General features: G+C 43.5%; 1 protein-coding gene across 2 annotated transcripts in view; it reads right to left on the reverse strand.

The window, feature by feature from the left end:
• LMNTD1 (lamin tail domain containing 1) overlaps positions 1-22,914 on the reverse strand; it is a 196,627-nt gene extending 173,713 nt beyond the window's left edge. For both annotated transcript variants that reach the window (XM_083701546.1, XM_083701551.1), the window contains exon 1: positions 22,773-22,914. In XM_083701546.1, coding sequence (XP_083557672.1) covers positions 22,773-22,790 — 18 coding nt within the window. In that variant the 5' untranslated portion in view covers positions 22,791-22,914. The remainder of the gene's footprint in view (positions 1-22,772) is intronic.
• Positions 22,915-23,192: the final 278 nt, after the last annotated feature.

Below are 23,192 nucleotides of genomic sequence, written 5' to 3' on the forward strand. Positions count from 1 at the left end.
CTAGATTTTGTGAAAAAAGTTAAATACTTAGGGGTGAATTTGTCTGGGGAAAACTTGAATTTATACAGAGATAATTATGAGAAATTATGGAACGAATCAAGAGAGATTTGGAGATATGATCAAATTTAAAATTGTCACTAATGAGCCCGATTTCAGTGGTTAAGATGAATGTGCTGCCGAAGATGTTTTTTTTGTTCCAAGCCCTCCCAATCATAGACAATGTAAAATGTTTTAAAGAATGGCAAATTACTTACAGACTCTAAAGAAAGAGGGGGATTTTCCCTGCCAGATTTAAAATTTTATTTTGAAGCAGTAGCGCTCTGCTGGATTAGAGTGGATGCTATTAGAAGATACAGATCTATTAGATTTGGAGGGATTTGATAATGTGTTCGGTTGGCATGCATATCTATGGTATGACAAGGTAAAGGCCCATGATGCATTTAAAAACCATGTAATTAGGAAATTGTTGTATAATGTATGGATTAAATATAAAGATCTTTTAGAAAGAAAGATGCCCAGATGGCTTTCATCAATGGAGGCAAAGGCCCAGAAAAAGTTAAATATGGATACCAAATGGTTGAGATATTCTGATTTATTATTGGAAGAAAACCATTTGATCAAGTTAAAGATAAGTTAAACTGGCTACATTACCACCAGATTAATGAATTGTACAAATTGCATAAGAAAAGTGGTTTTGCTTCTGAAAAGTCTAAGTTGGAGACGGAGTTGTTGGACACTAAAGGTAAAAATTTGTCTAAAATGTATAAGTTATTGTTGGAGTGGCATACAAAAGATGAACAAGTTAAATCTGTGATGATAGATTGGGCAAGAGATGTAGGACATAATATAATGCTTGATGATTGGGAAAGACTGTGGAATAAAGGGGTTAAGTTTCACCGTATGTACTGTGTTATAGGAAAATATAATGAAAATGATGTATAGATGGTATTTGACCTCTGTTAAATTAGCAAAGATTTATCATAACTGTGATAACTTATGTTGGAAATGTAAAGAAAAAGAAGGAACTTTTTATCACATGTGGTGGACCTGCCCCAAGGTGAAAGACTTATGGGAAAAGATTTATAATGAATTGAAAAAAAATGTTGAAATATACATTTATAAAGAAACTAGAGGCCTTTCTTCTTGGAATAATTGGTCGAGAATCGCCCAAGAAAGATGTTAAATTATTTTTGTATGCCACAATTGCTGATCGAATTTTACTACCGTTTCCCCAAAAATAAGACTTATATTATGTCTTATATTAATTTTTGTTCCCAAAATGGGCTAGGTCTTATTTTCAGGGGATGTCTTATTTTTCCATGAAGAAGAATACGGTACACATATTCTGGGGAGGCCTTATATTACAGCGAGAGGCAAAACTGGAAGTAGGTCTTATTTTCGGGGGATGTCTTACTTTCGGGGAAACAGGGTAGCTAAAAAGTGGAAAACGCAAGAATTACCAACTGTGGAAGAACGGCTGATGAAGATGATGGATTTTTTGGATGCTAGCCGACCTAACCGGAAGAGTCCGCGACCAGAAGGAGGAGGAGTATCAGGAAGAATGGACAAAATTTAATGATTATTTAGTTAAATTTGTTAAGTTAAACTAATTGGAAACAGCTTGCGGGTATTAGATTGGTTTAGGATTTTATATAAGTTAAGTGTTGAATTAATATGTTTAATTTAGAATTGAAAAGATATAAGGATGTTAAATGATTAAATTAAGTTTATAAGAACTCTGATTTGGAAAACCGTTGAAAGGATATACATTGAAATTTAACAATGTTAATAAGTATAATTGAAATTCAACAACGTTAATAAGTATAATTTTAATAAGGTTATCATTTATGTTTGTTTGTTTATAACTTAGTGAAAACCAATAAAATTTTGGGGGAGAAAAAAAATTAATCCCGACTGGAAGGGATCCAAATGGTCCGCTTCTTCCAGGCGTGCCTGGAGTTGTTCAGCAACCACTTGCTCAATCACCTTGCCCAAGAATGGAAGATTTGAGACTGGGCGATAGTTGGCCATATTGGCAGCATCTAAAGATGGCTTTTTAAGAAGCGGTTTGATAACCGCCTCTTTCAGCGGGTCTGGGAAGGCTCCCTCACAGAGAGAAGCATTCACCACCCCGTGAAGCCCATCGCTCAGCCCTTCCTGGCTCTCTTTTATAAGCCAGGATGGGCAAGGATCAAGGAGACGTCCAAGCAGCCTGTCCACATCCTTGGAGGTAACAGATTGGAATTGATCCCACGCAACTTGACTAGACAGAACTCTAGCACTCTCCCGCCCTGGCCCTGCTCCCACGGTGGAGTCTACCTCTTTCCGAATCTGAGCGATTTTATCTGTAAAAAACTTTGCAAAATCATTGCAGGAGATCATGTGGCCCGTACTGGACCCCGATGTAGCAGGTGGTTCCACTAAATTGCGAACCACATGAAAAAGTATCCTGCTGCTGTTTTCTGCAGATGCAATAGAGGTGGTGAAGAAAGCCTCCTTCGCCCTCGCCACGCCACTTGGTAGGCTCGACGTTGAGCTCTAACCTGTGTCCGGTCAGCTTCAGAATGAGTTATCCGCCACCGGCGCTCTAGCCGTCTCAGCGATTGTTTCATTGCCCTCAGATCCATGGAAAACCACGGGGCTCTCCGGGCTCCATGCAATCGGAGAGGGCGCTTCTGAGCCAAACAGTCAATAGCCTTGGTTAACTCCACATTCCAGCGGGCCACCGGGGAATCAGCTGAAAGGCCATCAACATGGGATAAAGCATCCCCTACCACTCTCTGGAAACCATTTGGATCCATTAAGTGGCGGGGGCGGACCATCCGAATCGGTCCCACCTCCCTGTGGAGGGGATGGGTCGCAGAGAAGTCCAGTTGCACCAGGAAGTGATCTGACCATGGCACTTCTTTCGTTTCACTTTTACTTAGTGTCAGATCACCAACATCCATAGAGGTAAACACCAGGTCCAAGGCATGTCAGCGGCTATGAGTTAGGCCAGACTTATACAGGGACAGCCCCATGGAGGCCATGCTTTCCACGAAGTTCCGAGCAGCCCCTTGTAAGGTCGTGTTGGCATGGATGTTAAAATCCCCTAGGACGACCAAGGTAGGTGTCTCCAGAAGAACATCTGCCACGACCTGAAGCAGCTTGGGCAGGGAATCCTTGGTGCAGCGGGGAGGTCGGTACACCAAAAGGAATCCTGTACTGCCCCTATTGCCCAACTTCCAGAACGTGCACTCAGAGATGGTTCCATCGAGAAGATAAGAACAGAAGGCTATGCTTCTAGCCCAGGGATCAGCAACCTTTTTCAGCCATGGGCTGGTCCACCATCCCTCAGACCATGTGGTGTGCTGGACTATTTTTTTTGGGGGGGGGGATGAACAAATTCCTATGCCCCACAAATAACCCAGAGATGCATTTTAAATAAAAGGACACATTCTACTCATGTAAAAACACACTGATTCCTGGACTGTCCGCAGGCTGGATTGAGAAGGCGATTGGGCCAGATCCGGCCCATGGTCCTTAGGTTGCCTACCCCTGTTTTAGCCTTTATAAAAGTCTGGGCAATCCATATTACCTGGCAACGGAAAGAACCAGTATTTCACTCCCCTACTCCAGGGATAACATTACCTGAATCCCTCCAGAAGTTGTTGGACTATATAACTCTTCCCATCCCTGACCATTGGCCATGCTGACTAGGGCTGATGGGAGTTGGAGCCCAAAAATGTCTGGTTCCCCACATGTTCCCTCCTCCTCCTGAAAATGGAAGTCCATGGTAGTTGATTAGACTGGCAGCTGAATTTCTGAGACAGGCTCCTGCAACAACCCTGAAGGCAGAAGGCTACCTTTGGGGCACAGGGCAGGAGAGGTGGCACCTACAGCTCTGTCTTCCAACAGCTCCCTTCCCCCCCCCCCTAGAATCTGCTGGCTTGAGGACCTACTTCACTCTGTCTAACAGTAGAGCCAACCCTGATAAAGTCTTTGATTTAAGCTACAGCAGAGTCCCTCTTGGTGTCTCTGGTATCAGAGGCAAACTTTGATAACATGGCACCCTGAGAGAAGAAAAAATTTGCCCTCCCCCATATTTCTTCTCTCCCTCTCCCCTTCCATTCTGTGCCCCCTTGACTCAGTGCCCTGTGTGTGGGAACCACTTGCACTGCCCTAAATCCAGCGTTGCTGGCACCTAGAAAGCTGGCCCACTGCCTTAGCCACGTGCCCCCCCCCCCCCCCGCCGATGTCAGCACACCTTCTGGGGTGCATGCCTCACGACAGCATGCCCCACAGAATGTTATGGAAATCACTAGTGTATATGTGGGGTTCCAAGAACTGTAATGGACTCCAGGATTTCGGGGGGGGGGGATCTCAAATATTGAGAACTATGCCAGTTGAATCAGCAATGATATCCTACCTCGATTAAAATGTCTGTTTCTTAATCTGCATTATTTAATATAAAGCACCCATATTTTCTGATCCTCCTGTTATTTTATTCACTGTGTTCAAATACATATGTTGCTTTTAACAAGTTGTCAAATTATCTTATGTCTTGCTGGGTGAAGAAAGCACACAAAAACTTTTCCATCAGCTTTGCAATATTAAATGTGATAATCCTCCAGGCATCAGAGAGATATTAAATATGGTAGATTAACATTTGCCTGATAAAAGAGCAATACAGAATATCCTTTGATTACACCACTGCCTTTAGTGCTATTTAAAAATTACTAAATTAAATTAAGCCAGATTTGACTAGTTTGATGATTGTGCCTTTTTGTATGGAACACTACATGCTAGCATCAGCTTTATGAACAGTTTTTTATCTTCTGGTACCATTGTGAAAGGCTACTATTTTAAAGTTTGTATGTGTTTATTATGCTTGCAACACATTCAAATGCATATTTACTTTGAAATGACCCATTGATTTCCTTGAGATTTAAGTTCAAATCTGTGTGCTTAAGCTGCAATCCTCTACCCTCTTCCTGGGAAACCCCATTGGAACTCAACAGGAATTAATTATAGAATCATAGAATTGTAGCGCTGGGAGGGACCCCAAAGGGCCATCTAGTCCAACCCCCTGCAATGCAGGAATCTCAACTAGATCATACATGCCAGATGATGTCATGGACTGGCTGGATGCAGAAGAATGATAGGAGGAACCAGCTGGGGAACCACCAAAGGAAGAAGGCTCAGGAGTGGTGATGGGACAGTAATGAATGGCCACAGGGAGAGGGAGGAGAAAACTGGGAAGAAGAGGTGTCAGAAGCTGAAGAGGCCACAAAGCATGGTAAGCGAGAAGAGTTTGCAGCAGAGAGTAATCCAGAATCAGAGGCAGAAAACAAAGCAGGTGAGTGGGAGGAGGGAAACCAAGAGGTAGAGATGAGTCAGGCTGGTGAAAAGACATGGGTGTCTCCTCTTGATCTCCCCTCCCTCCTTTTCTCCCAGCCTTACTTTAGGTTATATGTCAACCATAGGTGGAATCAGATTCAATCCACTGGATTCTGCTCATCATGACAAACTTCTCCTTCTCCTTAGCATACTGCAGAAAGGGTGGCTATCCTATAAGCATCCTGCAGGAATTTCCATTGACCAAAAACGTTTCTCTCTAGAATTTGATTCACATTATTTTCCCCACCCCCCACTTGGAATTTGAGCATTTATTTTCTCTGAAAAGTCCAGTGAAGTCATTTGTAATGCTAATGGGGCAAGCCCTTTAAAGTTTACATGGAAAAGAGACTTGCCTCTTCAGCATGCAGTAGAAACTTTCTTTAACAATTGGGATCTTCTGATTTCATCTGTTAGCTTAGTCATTGCCTCAGAAGCTATTTGAAAATGCATCAAAGACCATTTGAGGTTCCTAGAACTGTACATTAAATATCACTGCTGTAGAAGAGTCCTCACTGCTTTAGGTCTTCCAAAGATAATGTCAGCTAACAATGAATCAATTAACAGGAGAACTATCTTGACCATAGTAGCATTATGTAGATTTATATTAGACATGAATCCGGCCCATTAAAATGATTTAACCATCCAGAAGAGATTCTTCCACAACTAGGCCTGGTGACTGCTCATAATCTATTTTCTTTATGAAGCTCTGTTGCAGGGAGTGTGGAAAAAAAGAAGTGCTTTAGAATGGTTTTGTGCGGCTCAGTGAGCGTTTCTTTTTTTCCTGTATATTTCTGATTCTGCTTCCTAAATTATAGATGGCCCCATAAATACCGTAGTGAACTAGCAGGTGGGTGCTTCTTCTCTTCATTTAATTAATTTTTAATGTTATGGTGCTATTTGCAATGAAACCACTTAAAAAGATGGATAGAGAGGACCAGACAATGTCTGTTTACGATGAAACAAATTACTTTTATATCATTAAATCAAATCTGGTGAAGATAAAGTGAGTTAAAGGGGAAGTTAGCAAGGGAAAAATGCCATTTCTGAAAAGAAGAGACATGATATTTTAGGGAGACTGGGCACAACCTCTATTGATTGTGTTCACTCATATACAGGTATGGGGAATGAGCTAAACTAGCCAGCAGCACAAACACAGGATTCGGAACTTTCCCTGGCCAATGTCATTATTTCTAGTCATGGTCACGCAGGCTCTAGACACATTGGCTGGCCCATGTATGCATTTTCTGTGTGAAGACTGTGCACATTGCCAATGCAGCATGCCAAATATACACAGGAAGCTGCCTTAATCTAGGTCAGGCTGCTTGTCCATCAAGCCATCTACCGCTCACTCCAGCTGGTGGCAGCAGCTCTCCAGAGTCTCCGGCCTATTTCCCATCACCAGCTGTTACCTGATCATTTTAACTAGAGATGCCAGGGGCTGAACCTAGCAGTGGCATAGTGTGGGAGGGGCCATAGGGCTGGTTGCCTGGGCACAAAATTCTTAGGGGGCGCAAACATTTTTAAAGAAATAAATAAAGTAGTAATAACAAATAAAAAATAGTACACCCTACCCTTCACAAAGAAAATCTCTCAGTGTTCATGTAGGTTGACTAAGGAGCTGATTTGGGAAACGGCCAGCTGCTAAGAAACCCTCTACATGGGCTTTAGAAAGATCCTTGCTCCCAACCAACCCCCCATCCTGCTCTGTGTTGTGCTCAAAACTCATAGGGCTGCCACTCAGGTTGCTCACCAAGCTATTGCTCCTTTGTCCAGCCTATCAGTTGGCAATGCAAAGGACACTTGCCCCAGGCACTGGCAACCCACACTACGCCACTGCCTAGGAGGACCTTCTGAATGAAAGCATGTGAGCTTCCTCATGCACATTAAATTGGAAATATATGAAGCATCATCTGTAGTGTGCAGTGAGCTGCAAATCAGAAAGTCCCTGGTTTAAACCTCACCTCTGAGAAAGGGTTATGCAAGTCTCTATCTGCCTCAGTCCCACCATCTGTGTTATGGGGGGGGGGGGTAAAAATACTTATCTTACAATGTAGTTGTAAGGATTGCCATTAGAAAAATGTACATGAAATGCTTCAAAAACCTCAAAGTACTATACAAATATTTGCATTCTCCAGCATCCTTTGGTGGTTATGCATCAGGTCCCTCACCAATACCTTCCTTGTATACTAGTTTTAATACCACAGCATATATTACTATACATATTTGAACAGGGGGGTGTTTGAGTGCAGTTCCTAGGGGGAGTGTTTCCCTTTTTCTTGGTCTCTCCGTGGACTGTTGCACAACAAACAATAATAGATAAATCAAAGATAATTTTAAGGAACATATGCATGTATACACAACACTGTGGGTAGTAAGTGTTAGAATTTTCAGTGGCATTTGCCTTGTGCACCTTAGAATTGTGTCTGGGGCGGGAGTCACATATGACAGAGATGACCATAACTTACATTGGCCTTCAGACAGGCAAAGTCAAACCCCTTTTTGCACTGAATGGAATAGAATCATAAGTCCTAGTAACCAATGCAGGCTGAGTTATAATTGCTAGGGATATGGAAACACAGGTAGCGGCCTTATGCTAAGCCAGACCATTGGGGTCATCTAGCTAATTATTGCCTATACTAGGGCGGTCCAACTTTTGACACCAGATGTGCTGCAAGAGCACTTTGACACGGAACCCGCAGGCCATACACTGTCTTGTCAGGGGGCGGCGGGGGGGGGGGGAGGGAGCAAGGCCAAAAACTGATGTCCCCCCTCCCAGCCCTCACCCTGCCTTCCTAAAGCCAGATAAGCAAGGATCCTAGATCTCTCCCATTCATTCCAAAAGCTGGGCAAGTGCTAACTAGACCCTGCCAGAGCCCTCACACCTCCTCTCCAAAGCCCAGTGCTTCACTTACCTGGTTTGGGGAAGGCAGTGTGAGGGCTGCTGGGGTGGGGGCACATCAAATGTTATTTAGGGCCACCAAAAAAAGGCCTAAACTGACAGTGGCACACCAAGGTTTCAGACAGCAGTCTTTTCCAACACTACCAAGAGAAATAGCAGGCTGAATCCACTGGCGGAGGAAGAGGCGTGCGGGAGGAGCGCACCGTCCCTGGCAGTGCAATCCCGGCAGGGGACCATCATGGCTGCCCCCCACCCGCGCTGGGTGCCTCACCCCTAGGGGCGGCACACCACGCCCCCAGCACATGCCCCATGCCCCTATGGCGGCATGCCACGCCCTGGGGATGCGCCCCCGCTGGCTCTCCGCCACTGGCTGAATCAGCAATCTTTTGCAAGCAAAGCAAGGCTACCAAGAGAAAAGGGGGAGTCATTGGTATGCTCTGAGGGGAGGGGGGAGGAACCTAAGAGACAACCTCCCTAAAATAAGCCCAGTGTGGTCTGAAAATGTTGTGTGGGTGTGTTTCGTATGAACAAGAAATGAACACTGAGGTGAAGCTAATAAATATTTTTTAAATTGATTTTCCAATATAGGTCCAATAACAGTCTCATAATAACAATGCCAATTTTATCCAATTAATACAATTATTAAAACCAATTATTTATATAGTGAATTATACAATTTAGTTAAAGTGCCTTCCTCACATGCTAGTTTTGATGGATTCCACTTTGTGTTTTATTTTATTTTATTTTCTGTGTTCCAAAATCTTAATAATTACAGTTACATTCCCTTCAAGATAGTAAACCCTTATACAACAGCTACAATCTTACGGTTTCAATTTGTGTTAATACATTAAGTATTATGATGTTGTGTCCTTCATTCTTCCAACTGTTGATATTTCCCATCATAACTTGGGGGAAGCGCTTGTCTCACAGTTTTCCAAAAGCTTTTGAATCACTTTGTCCCTTGATTCAAGAGTTTGTTAGAGACCCCTCTGTTTCAACAAATAAACTGTCCTCACCATTTTTTTCCAGCCCAGAAAGAGCAGTCTGATTCCAAACTGCCAATGATTAATTAAAAAAAACCTCTGACTTTGCAGCTGGCAGACTCCTTTCCTCCTTCAGCTGAAAATTTATAGTCAGTTATCTTTCCAGTTAGATTACATTCTAAATTGTCTCAGTCTCCTTCTCATTCCTTTGAAAATAACGGAGAGTGGGGGTGGTTTCTTTCTGCATTCCAACACAGTCCTTTCAAAGGGTGATTCTTCCCCCCTTTTCTCTCTGTTCCATCATTCCTCTCACACATGCAGTTCCAGTTTGACGTTAAATTTCATGTTTTTAATCCAGTTTCTTCCACCCTTTTTTATATTATATTTTAACTTTGCATTCTGAAGAGGGTTGCCGAATCAGAAATGCAGAAGAAACACTTTGAAAAACAACCATAGGCTCCCCCCCCCCCAATCTCTGGCACCAAATGAAACCTTATCTCATTTCCAACCTTTAAATCCTTGTAGCCGAGATGTTCCGCAGTTTGTTGTCTCATCACTTCTAGCACACGCCTGTACTTTACTCCAATTAAAGCCCAATTAGCAGGATATCCTCTACTTCCAAGAACAGTTGGGAGGTGGCTCGTTGCAGGTCATGGCAGTTGGAGTGCTCCTGCACCCAGTGTCTTTGCCTGCCCTCTCATTCCATAGGGAAGCGAGTTCCAGACTGCAGGTGAAAGCCCGCTCCTCCACCAACCAGAGAGGAATTCAAAGAATGAGTTTCCTCCATCATTCTTTGTTTCCGTGTGCTCTGGTTTCCGTCACGGTGTTCTGTTGTGCCAGAAGTGGTTTAATCATGCTGGCCACGGGACCCGGAAAGCTGTCTGTGGACAAACGCCGGCTCCCTCAGCCTGAAAGCGAGATGAGCCCTGCAACTCCATAGTCGCCTTTGGCTGGACTTAACCGTCCAGGGGTCCATTACCCTTTTACCTTTATATTTTGAGAATGATTCGTGTTCCTATGTAGCTGCATTGTTCAATATTTTGTGGATGTCCCTTGATCATATTATAAAGAAGTTGTGTTCTATGTTATAAATCAAGCACTGCTGAGAATTGTTTCTTTTTTGTTTTCAATGTATTTCTTATCAATAGAAAATTGATGTGATGTGAGCAAATTTGTTTTCTGAATGTGTGGCCCACAGAAAAAAGTTTGAGAACCACTGGAGTATAGAAAGGTAAGATGCCTACCCAGATTGAAGTGGGAAGATGCATGGCCCAATGATGGGTCAGGAATCACAGCACACCAGACCTGTTCAATAGGGGAATAAGAAAGAATACATTCCTCAAGTGAAGTGGGGAGCAAAGTGCTAGTGGGTCCTCACTTTTGCTCACCTGGGGTGTTCAGGTCTTCACCACTTCTTGCTCTTGAGCAGTTGTGATGCTGAGAGAGATCTGCAGTAAAAGCCCTAACTCTGCAGTGCTTTCTGATAAAGAAGGCACTAAGATTGAATCCCATATACATTACTTGTCAAGTCAAGCCAATGAATAAAGAATAAATAGCTTGCTGACCAAATTAACCAAGCTGCACACATGTATCTGCAGAAATGATTGGAGTTTATTTCTCAAAGGGGAAGGAATGTAATGTTCATCATCTGCTATAATCCTTTGTATTCATGCAAGCACCTGTTCTGCTCAGCTGAAGACATCAGCCTCATCCACATGTAATGTTAAGCTAAACAATGGCTTAGTGTGCAAGAGCAGTTGTGGCCACTCACTCTTCCCCACCTCTGGAAGCGAAGCCATGGTTTGACTTAGCATAGCATCCAAATCATGGTTCATAGTTTGTTTCCCCTCAAACAAGAACAAGTCAAGAACAACCCTTGTGGTTTGTTTCAAATGAAACAAACAAGGAGCCTTGGATTCGATATAGCACTAAGCCAGACCATGGATTAATTCTTGATGGCTGGGTTTATAAGGCAGTGTGTGTGTGGGGGGGGGGGGAATCCTCAGTAGCTGCCTGGCTGTCACTGGTGCAACACTTTTATTGCTCTGCTGCTTGAACTTTGCTCTAGCTCCTTATCTGGACTGTCCCCCTGCTGTTTTAGCAGCCTTGCTACAGGACATGCTCCTAGAGTTACCATCTTTGCAGTGCAAGAAAATTTTCATTTGTAAGATTCATTGTAAGTGAATCAAGCTCTCACAGCTCCAGTGTTAGCAAGAATGGGACAGCAGTCTAAGGCAGGGATGAGGAACCTTTGGACCTCCAGATGTTGTTGGACTCCAACTCCCATCATCCCCAGTCGGCATGGGCCATGGTCGGGGGTGACAGCTCAACAGCATCTGGACAAGTTGAGTTGAGCCCTAAGCTTTACTGCAAGTCATGAAGGAAGTGAGTTTCCTTCAGTTCATTTTGAATTTGAATATGCACCCCTTCTTTCTCAAACAAATGCTTTTCTAGAAGAACCTCCTATGAGGTTGGACCACACTCTTGTGTTATTGTAAATTGACCTTTTATGCTGGACACAGCCTTCATCTTATCTGAACAGCAATAGTTGGGAAAATATGGGATTAAATCATGTTAGGCAACTCGTGAAGTACCAGCAGGGAAATATTCACTATAAATATACATTCCCAGTTGCCAAAAAAGGACAGTGATTTTGTAAACATTGCTAATGAGATATATTACAGCTGTGGTCACTGCAGATATAAAGCCAATTTAATTTTCTTTCTTTCTTTCTTTAATGGTCCTTGAAATTTGGTGTGAACACACAGGGCCAAATCACATGCTACAACTTCCATGTAATAAGCAGCTGATGCCCCAATCAACGGGCACAGATGCCCTGCATCAGTGATTGCCACTGAGAGTGTAAATAGGCCCAGAGTCACTGCCCTAATAATATGACCATTAATATCAATATTAAAGTATCTTAATTGCCACAATTATTAATGATCTCATAGCTAAGATGCCATTTGGAAGAGTGATTAATCCAGAACCTTGCCCTGGAGCTTTGCCTTCATCAAACAGGCGATATGGAAAACAGAAACCCATTCATTCTAGGACAGCTAGACAACAAAACTCCTTGCTATGAAACCAGAGCTGTTTCACAGGGAAGAAAATTAATTTGATGTTGGCTGGGTGCCAGATCTCCAGACTCATAGAATCATAGAATCATAGAGTTGGAAGAGACCACAAGGGCCATTGAGTCCAACCCCCTGCCAAGCAGGAAACACCATCAGAGCACTCCTGACATATGGTTGTCAAGCCTCTGCTTAAAGACCTCCAAAGAAGGAGACTCCACCACACTCCTTGGCAGCAAATTTCACTGTCGAACAGCTCTTGCTGTCAGGAAGTTCTTCCTAATGTTTAGGTGGAATCTTCTTTCTTGTAGTTTGGATCCATTGCTCCGTGTCCGCTTCTCTGGAGCAGCAGAAAACAACCTTTCTCCTTCCTCTATGTGACATCATTTTATATATTTGAACATGGCTATCATATCACTCCTTAACCTCCTCTTCTCCAGGCTAAACACTTCCACTATTTTTCCCTCTCTCCCTGGGCCACGTCGTTCAACTGGGAGGACAGATGAGATGACAATTTGTGCATTTAATTGCTTCAATTTCCTGCCCAGAGCCTCGTAATCTCTTTTGATCTTCTGGAGGCTACTGCTTGCAGTGTCATTGGTTCCCAAATGAACCAAGAGGAAGGGGTATTTGTCAGTGGGTTTTATGATTCCTTGCAGTCGTTCAGTTACATCTTGGATCTTAGCCCCGGGGAGACAGCACACTTCCCGAGACATCTTGTCAGGCCCACAGATCACTGCTTCTGTTCCCCTCAGTAGGGAATCCCCTATCACCACTACACGCCTCCTCTTAGGTCTGGTCGGGGTTCTTCCGTGAGCTGTCCGTTCCAAGGTCGTCTGCACATTCCCTGAGGACTGACTTTGCTGCTCATCTTCATATACCTGATCGACTGTAATGAGGGAGAGATCCTCAAATGGAGTCTGCTCTTTGTCTTCCATGCTAGGGGAGAGGACCTCAAAGTGATTGTGTATTTCTAAACAATCAGAGCGAACCCTGGGCCTCCTACTTCTTTGAGTCACGTTTCTCCATATATCTGGCTCCTGTGTTGGTGAACTAGCCTCCTTCTCAGGGGAGTCCCCTGTCTCCTCCTTGGTGGAGACGGTGTGCTCTGTTGCTTCCAAGAAGAGCTCCAGCTCTCTAATTCTTTGGAGCGTAGCTACACGTTCCTCCAGTTGCTGGACTTTGTCTTTTAAGAGGGCAATCAACATGCAATTGCTGCAGGTAAAGCTGCCTGCAACCTTTGGCAAGATGGCAAACATTGCGCAGGAACCGCAGGCGACTGCCGCTGTTCCCTCACCCTCCATCTTGAGAACGTTTCGTTGGGGGTGACTACAGCAGTCCTCCATCATAAAAAGCGTGAAGACAGGACAAATAAATCCCCCCCAAAAAAACCTAGGTCTCCCCCAACAAACGTTTGAGACTAGCTCCCCTAAATCTAAAAGATGGATCAAACTGCACGCGCCACTGCCCTGCAAGCTCGGATAAGCTCCTCCCACAGCTAATCACCTACCTCAACAGAAACCCTGCCCCCTCTGACCTTTGCACAGGGAGAGCAGCTAATCAGCCACAAGAAACACACACAAGAAAGCCCTTTTTGCACCTTCTTCAGCTGCTGCCCTGCAAGCTCTTCCTACCCATTTTACACTGGAGGCCAAGAGGTCACTAGGTGCTGTGAAAGACACAAAAGCTGTGTGGGGAAATCCTGAAGCTCAGTCCTCATAATTTGCTCTTGTTTCATTTAGCACGCTCTTGCGAGAAAAGAAAGCCGGGAGGGGAAATTTAAAGGACCCATACATACTTGAACATGTGTTAGCCAGTGAAAATTCATCTTGCTTGAATTGCAGCAGTTTGCAAGTAGGGTCAACCTGCCCAGGTTCATCATTCAGACAATGGACTTATCAGCTCTCTGCTGCATGAGGGAACTGGGATGCTGACTCAGAACCAAAACTGTCTATACAGTATCATCTGTCCATTTACAGAGAAGGAAGAGTCCCTGGCTTGTTTTCTCTCTCCCACAATGCTTTCCTAACTGCTTTGGGCAGTGATTGTAAGACAACAACAACAACAACAACAACAACACCACGTATTATTTTAAAAGTACCACAGATACTAGGCAATGTGTAAGATGGCTGAGGGTATACTCTAGGCTTGCAAGTAGTTTATCAGCAAGCTAGGAATACCAGAACTGCCAGAGACATTACTCCACCAGCAAAGCCATTCAAATCTAGCCTCAGAAATATTGTGCATCTTAGCCCTACAGTCTGGAGCAATCATTTACTAAATTACTCACCCAAGCAGCATTTCAGAGCAGTATTTGAAAACTAGCAAAGTAGTGGCATTGAGTGAATAATACAGAGGATGGAAAGAGGAAAAGAGGAAAAGAGGAAAAAGGAGGGAAGAGCTAAAAGGTATTTGTCTTATCACTGCTTATTCTCTATTAAGTATAGTTTTTTTTAAAGCCTATATTCCATTAAGGAGAAGTGTCTAGTTTTTTAATAGAGATTCCAGTAAATAATGAGCTATCGGGGGGGGGGCACTGAGTAATTCTGAATTTCAATATTCTCTTATATTTTGCATTTCCAGTAAATGTTTCTCCAGCAGCCTCCCTGAATGCCCATGGCTCTTAAGAAATCCTGTGAGAGGAGTCACCATGCAATATCTTGCTCCTAGACTTTAATTCAAGCATGGGTGCCCAGGATTGCGGCAGGGGGCAGACCATTGTTGGCATGACTCGCAGAATAAATGAAGGAAAGGGAACTCACAAAAATCCCTTGGCCACCTAAAAGAAGCAGAACAAAAACACTGCACCCTTGTGAGAATTTCACTTTTGCAAATGTTCAAATGCAAGTTATTTTCTCATTAATTGAGAATAGTTAAAAAATTTGGGCACAGTACTATGGGAGACCCACTTGCTTCTTTTTACGAGCACCCATTATAACCCTAAATGGCAAAATGGGCAAATAAGACCAAGGAGAGAAAAGACAGAGGAGGAGGAGAATAACACCATGAAGAAGAAGTCTAGTGACGGCTAGGTATATCCCATAGCAGCAAACTCATTCTCTGAGTACAAAGCTAAGTGCAGCACCAGACCACACACAAGAGAAAGGTATGAGCAGGGATTCCACAAGACTTGCAGGAGTACAAAAGAACTTCGGGGGGGGGGGGACTCTACAGAGAAGAAAACTCTAAAAAAGAACAATGATGGAAAATATAAGATGGGAGACACCTGGCTTGCCAGTAGTATATGTGAAAAGAATCGAGGAGTCTTAGGAGGCCACAGGCTTAACATGAGTCAACAATGTGATGCAGCAGCAAAAAACCTAATGCTATTCTAGGCTGCATCGACAGAAGTCTATTGTCCAGGTCAGGAGTAGTAGTATCACTTTATTCTGTCTTGGTCAGACCCCATCTAGAGTACTGTGTCCAGTTCTGGGCACCACAATTTAAGAAAGATGTTGACAAGCTGGAACGTGTGCAGAGGAGAGTGACCAAGGTGATCGGGGCCTGGAAATGGTTATGAGGAACTGTTGAAGGAGTTGGGTATGTTTAGCTTGGAAAATAAAAGACTGAGAGGAGATATGATAGCCATCTTCAAAAATTCTAAAGGGCTGTCACATGGAAGAGGAAACAAGCTTGTTTTCTCCTGCTCTGGGTGTGTAGTGGAAGTGCGCAAGAGGATCGAGGAGGCATAGGATTGGCCTTGTGCAACCAACCCTTCCCTTAGGGCCACAAGTCCTCTCTCTTTGTCTAAGAGGGTGGATCATTGATTGTTTGGGGGTGGTTTTACATTAGAAGTTTTATTTTGTTAAGATAAAAACCTTTCCCCTCAATAAGTGCTTTATTGTCTATAAAAGATCCACCAGAGAACCTGTAATTGATTTAGCAAAACAGGGGGCTAGGACCCAAACTCATGGCTTCAAGTTACAAGAAGGAGATTTCAACTAAACTTCAGGAATAATTTTCTGATGGGAAGAGCTGTTCGACAGTGGAACAGACTCCCTTGGGATGTGGTGGACTCTCCCTCCTTGGAGGTTGGCATGATTTGGTGTGTGTACAAATATATTGCAAATAAATATCAGTTTCTTTCGCAAGCTGCAGAAGATGGAGGGATCTGAAGCAGAGACGATATAAGAATTCTGCATGTCTATAGTCTGCAAGGATTGTAATACCAGATACCATGGATTATTTTACAGATATTTGACAGCATTTTGAGGGATTAAAGTATATCTGAAACAGTTTTTTTAAATGCATTGAAAATCATTCCTCCCTTAATTTTTTTTAAGTACAATTTACAAGAGGGTTTTATCCCATTTCCCCCCCCCCCCATCACTTCCAATTTTTCCACTAGATAAACTGAATGAGGGGAGCGGGGAATTTTCCTTCCCCGCTCATCCCTTTCTTCTGCCCCTCCCCCAAGGCATTCATATTTACTGTAGGGATGCACTGTGCAGCAACAGAGAATTCCCTGCAATACACCTCTTTCCATCCATTCTGAGGGTGAATGCATAATATATACTTAGTCTTGGTTCAGATGTAATGAGGATCCCTGGGTTCCCACTGTGAGAATAAACCATGGCTGTGAGCCTTTGGCCTTCACACTCACCCTCCTCTTGCTGCCTCTCTCATGCCCATGAGGATGAACTGTTTTCAATATTATACTAACCAGATTCCCAAGGCCATCCAATTCTACAGATTTCCAAGGCATTAAACTGTGGTTTGAGAGCAAACTGAGATCTGATACCAGAGTTTGATCTTGCTTTGTACTTACTGGCCATAGTTTAAACAAGATACAATTCACCAAGCTCAGATGTCACAGCTTTAAATGAAAACCAGAGCTTTCAATCTTCTATAAAGAGCTGAAAGGGGAGTTCACAAGCCCAAGGCTCACCACAGATCATCCTCTTGCACCTAAAGAAACAAGCTCTAGACTTGTCTGCATCCCTTTCATCCATTTTGGGGATCCAACTTTAAGTCAAATCACAAGGCTAAGAAACAGAAGAAGGAAATAATGATGCTGAAGCATCATGCTTCTCAAAGAGTTGGAATGAATCAGGAATAAATGCTACACGTCCAAGCTAAATATATCATTGCCCTGTTTACAGCTTTTATTAATGCATGAATAAACATCCTTTCTGAATCTTGCTAGAATGTGCTCATTCTGTTTGCTTGAACCAGGCAGCAACTTTTCATTATATATAGTATTTTGTTTCAAGAGGCAGCCCCCAGCAATTTCTGAGTAATATATGCTCAGGTATTTAAAATACTGCTATTTTTAAAAGTTCCCTTTCATGACAACTCATAATCCTATAATCAACAATAAGCATGTCTGTCTTGAGGCTTTTAAATACATATTTAGAGAGCATAATAAGGGTTTCCTTGAATAAATAAATCATTAGGTCCTCTTGTACTCTTCGCTTTTATATACAGTGGTACCTCGGGTTACATATGCGTCAGGTTACATATGCTTCAGGTTACAGACTCCACTAACCCAGAAATAGTACCTTGGGTTAAGAACTTTGCTTCAGCAGGATGAGAACAGAAATCATGCTCCGGAGGTGTGGCAGCAGCGGGAGGCCCCATTAGCTAAAGTGGTGCTTCAGGTTAAGAACAGTTTCAGGTTAAGAACGGACCTCCAGAACGAATTAAGTACTTAACCCGAGGTACCACTATATACAGTTGGTTTTGTTTTACCACAAGACAGAAAATGGTTCTAAAGGAAATAGTTTCTGCTGTATTACTGCACAAGCCTAGGGGTGCCTATTATGGTGGAAATCTAAATACAAACGTAAATGCTATACTGTACAGTCCCATAGACTCCAACATTTCCCAAGAGGAAATGGGGGCATCTGTCCCACACAACATCCTACCGCTGCTGCTTGCCCGCTTGCTTGCCCACTCGCCCCCATCCCTACCACTTGCTCGTGTGCCTGTCCGACCTCCTTGTGCATCTATAGCGGGGGGCAGCAGGTGACTGGGCGGCAGCAGCAGTAGCTGGTCCGTGAAGGTGCACAACCCATGACATCCGGGGATAAAATGAGAAGGCTTCTACAATTCCAGGATGCCCCCGTAAAAACAGGACAGTTGCATGCTATGCAGTCCTATTCATATTTACCCAGAAGTAAATTCCCACACCTAAATATGCTTAGTTCAAGTTTTCTGGTATTGTAGAACATAATGGGGCAGGTTTCCTTTAGGAAGATTTTTTTAGTAGAGTATATATCACTGCGGCATGTAGGCCATGCTAAAGATGGAATGTTTCTTGCAATGTACTGTTCCTTTAACACAGGGGTGAGGAACCTGTGGCCTCCATACATTGCTGGACTACAGTCATCCCTGTCATTATTGGCTGAGGCTGCTGGGAGTTGTAGTTTGCCAACAAGTGGAAGGCCATAAGTTACTCACCCTGGTTTTAAAACTAATCCTATCTGGGACCTATAGCCTATTCAGAGGCAGTTTTAGAGTAGGGTGACCAGATCATCTGCACTGGGTGCCACACTGCAGGGGGGGCCCACAACAATACTGTAGAATGGATCGGGAGAGGTTGGGCCCCCCAAATTTTAGCATCGCACAGGGTGCCACTGAGATTTAAGACCCCAAAGTCCATCAGTCCTGTTCAGTACTTGGTTTGGTACAGAAGTGTAACACGGCAGCTCGTTTGCTGCCAATTCCACAGTGGGTGACTTCTCAACTCCACAAAGCTACATATGCCATACTTCCATCTTTCTACCCACAACCAAGCCTACAGCTGTGCTAATACGTTTTGATTTACTTATTTAACTTAATGATAAAGTATAAAATGTTATTTATCACACACAAAGTCCACATGCTACAACTTTGTCAAGTTGCATAATAGTTGAGACCATTGATCCATTTAGCACCTTGCCAGCTACTGCGACAGGCTATAGCGCTGTATGACTAGGGTGTGGGGGCTACCATCCTACATGCCCTGGGCAGTAGGAGGGTGACAGGGCATGGGGTGGAGAGTTAACCCTTTCCCCAATTCCAACCTCCTTATAAATGACTCCCATAGGACGAATAGGCTAACAGCTTATCTACGGCTCCAATAAGAGCCAAATTTCCACATGAGGCGCAGTCTTATTCATGGAAGTGCCATGTATGAAACAGCTCAGATTCACCTGATATTTGACCACAGTATGAACAAGGGACTTGTTAAAAACCATGTGACTGCAGCCATCATAACTTATATGCTCATAGTGTTCAAGCCTTTTAGTTTGGTACTCTGACTAAAGCATATAAGAGTATCATACTAACAGCACTGTTGCCACTCTCAGTGGGAGATGCCATTTAATGGAATTTCCCACCAGCAGGGAGTAATACTGAGTGAGCAGCGAAAACTATATTAGCATTAGACAACACTAGAAATCAAATTGTTGAACTTTTTGTGTTTTAAGTGCACTTTCTTAGCACATATAAGACTTAAGGGTAAACCTGGACTAATCCGCATAAATCAAGGGATGAGCGTATTATTTAATATCTTGCTTCGTATGATCATGGAAGGAACACAATTGTGTTCTACGTGATTATATGGGTACTGCAGACATTCATGGTTTAAGGAGCTTCAAAAGATTTCCAAATCAATGAATCAATTGGGCTCATCCAGCCTGTTGGGAGAAGAGCCACAAATAAGACATAGGGCCACAAGTTTCAGGAGAGATCAGCGTTGAGGTTAATTTAGACCCGTCTGCAACTCCAGTTTGGTAGCTATTATTGGAAATTGATAGCCATTTTACAGAGGTATAATTTCAGTTGGTTTAAGTGTAAAACTGCACCATGCCCAGTTTGGACATGGAGCTTTAAAGTGCAGATCTGTGACTAGAAAGAGTGAGGTAAAAGGATAAGCCCTCAAATAAGGAAAGTGAGATCAGTCACATGTCCAAGAAAATAAGAGCAAAATACTAAGTGACCATTTGGCAGTCTTTCTCAGCCTTGGGTCCCCAGATGTTGTTGGACTACAATTTCCATCATCCCTTGCTAGCAGTACCAGTGGTCAGGGATGATGGGACTTGTAGCCCAACAACATCTGGAGACCAATGACTGAGAAAGGCTGGCGTAGCATATTGTGTGTGTGTGGGGGGGGTGTCACACAGTAAAGGTAAAGGTACCCCTGCCCGTACAGGCCAGTCTTGACAGACTCTAGGGTTGTGCGCTCATCTCACTCTAGAGGCCGGGATCCAGCGCTGTCCGCAGACACTTCCGGGTCACATGGTTAGCGTGACGAAGCTGCTCTGGCAAATCGGCACCAGAGCAGCACACGGAAACGCCGTTTACATTCCCGCTATAAAGTGGTACCTATTTATCTACTTGCACTTAAGGGTGCTTACGAACTGCTAGGTGGGCAGGAGCTGGGACCGAACGACGGGAGCTCACCCCGCCGCGGGGATTCGAACCGCCGACCATGCGATCGGCAAGTCCTAGGCACTGAGGTTTTACCCACAGCGCCACCCGCGTCACACAGTAGTACCCTCAATAATGGCACTACATATATGCTCTTCTGTGCATTCATCCCACAGATGCTGGAACATCTAAAGACTCACAGCTTTGTGAGCAGTGCATGGAACAGCCTCCCAGCAGTGAAAAGTCGGTATAAGGACAGTATGCCATTGGTCTATTAGCCACAAGCTCATTGCCTTCAACAAGAGGAGTGGAGAAGCATGAATTGGGTATATTGCCTTGCTCTCTTTTGAAATTTGAGCTAACCAGTGAGCTTGTCAGGACAAAGAAACAACAATCCCTTGTGGCTTAGGGCCCTTATATTTATGGGACCGACCACCTCTCCTGGTATGCCCCGCAGAGGACCTTAAGGTCCATGAATAAGCATAGTTTAGAGGCCCCGGGCCCTAAGGAAGCCAGACTATCCTCCACAAGGGCCAGGGCCTTCTCAGTGATGGCTCCGAACTGGTGGAATGCTTTGTCCCATGAGACCAGGGCCCTTCAGGATTTAACCTCCTTCTGTTGGGCCTGTAAGAGAGAGCTATTCTGCCTGGCCTTTAATTTGAATTCAGCCTGATCTTTTATTTCCCTTTTCTTCCCTCCCCCTCCCCTTTTATAAAGATTACCCACTCTGAGACCCCACAGCTAATTCTCCCCTGGCCTCCTCACTGGCCCAAGTAGGACCAATTCAGCCAGCAGCCCTGGGGATTATCTAATGCTTATTAGATGGATTTCCCCTAAATTGATTTCTGAACTTTGAATTTTATTGTTAGTCATGTTTTTATATTGTATTTTATGCTGCTTTTACAATTAAGTGTTTTAAATTTGTTTTTAGGTGCCCAGTTTTTGAAGTGAGAAGGGCGGGGTATAAATATTATTATTATTATTGGAATCTAAAATGATTAACACATGAGAGCTCAGGAAAATGGAACAATGAACTGCTGATCTTCCTTGGCCAACAAAGACTAAGTCTTTGAGGTTCACTTGGAAATACATATACTGTAACTCTGTGATGTTTTCTAGTAAATTTGCTGATTCAAGTCCTTTTCCACAGGACTTTGCTTAATGATAAAGTACAGTGAAGTTATAAGTCAATGCTGAATACAATAGAGGGCAGGCGTGTAGCCAATGCCCTCTCAGCCTGTGAGGCACACCCACCGGGAGGCCAGGGATTGGCCCATTTGAGATGCTGCAGCAGGCGGGAACTTGAGCCAGAGGTCCAGGGGGACCGAGGGGTTTTCCCTAGCAGCTGCCCAGCCATGTGCACTCTGTTCTCCCTGCCCAACAGGCCCCAACTGGTGTCCACCCAGGAAGGGGTCAGCGTCCATGATGGCATTTCAGGAGCCAACCTCAGAATCAATCACACACATGCCTAGCTTGGTAATCATACCAAACAAACAAGACCCTTTCTTCCTTTTCCTTTTCCTTTTCCTTTTCCTTTTCCTTTTCAATTGTTGTTCTGTGTTGGTTCTATGTAATTTAATCTTGAACATGTTCCAAGACCAGGCCTTTAAACCCTGATGAAAATTCTCCGCCTGCCCCCAAATCTCTTCAAAGCCTTTTCCCGCACTGAAATGGTGCCCCACTATAGCTCCAGACTTTATGTATCAAGTTGATTAGAAAGAGAGAAGGCGAAAGCTACCCGTCATCTCATTAGGCAGAATTTTATTCTCTTCATTTTACTGTTATTTTAAAAGTTTTGAATTTTAATATTGTAGTGTAATGATGCATTGTCACCTACCTTGGGAGGACAGGAACCCTAAAAAATGGGCTTAAAATGTGTTAAATAAATGAAGCATAAAATATATGGAGCACAAAAAGTCATGTTCTGATCCCTGGTCATGTAAACTGTGCCATTATTTCATTCTGAATTTCAACACATATAAATATATTTGACATGTGAGTAGACTTTATGGAACAAAAACAACACAACTTCAGCATGCTAATGCATTTGAAAATGGATTATTAATAAGGGAAAACACTTACAGTCTGAAGGAACTCCATTCTGGTGGATATAAACTCTCTTTTGCCATGGATCAAGATACCAGAGATTTTAAAAGGGGAGAACTACATTTTCTTTGGGGGAAAAATGCTGCCTATATATTCCATACTATGACATCATGGTTACTATGATATCAAGGCATAGCAACAAGCATGAGGGTTGCCTTATTCTATAACATGATGACATGTTACCTTGAAACTCTTCCCAACAAGAATTCAGAAAATATTATCAACATCTATACCATCATACGGCATAACTGCACTACAGTCTTATAAGCAACATAATGTCATTCCCCCTCGCCTGAGAACCTGAAAGACGAGCTAAGAATTCATAGCAGAGAACTCTCAGCTCTCTTACCTGACTACAATTCTGAGAATTCCTTGAGGAAAACTGTGTCAGTTAAA

Source organism: Podarcis gaigeae (genome assembly GCF_964106915.1).
Source record: "Podarcis gaigeae genome assembly, chromosome: 10".
Taxonomy (NCBI): domain Eukaryota; kingdom Metazoa; phylum Chordata; class Lepidosauria; order Squamata; family Lacertidae; genus Podarcis; species Podarcis gaigeae.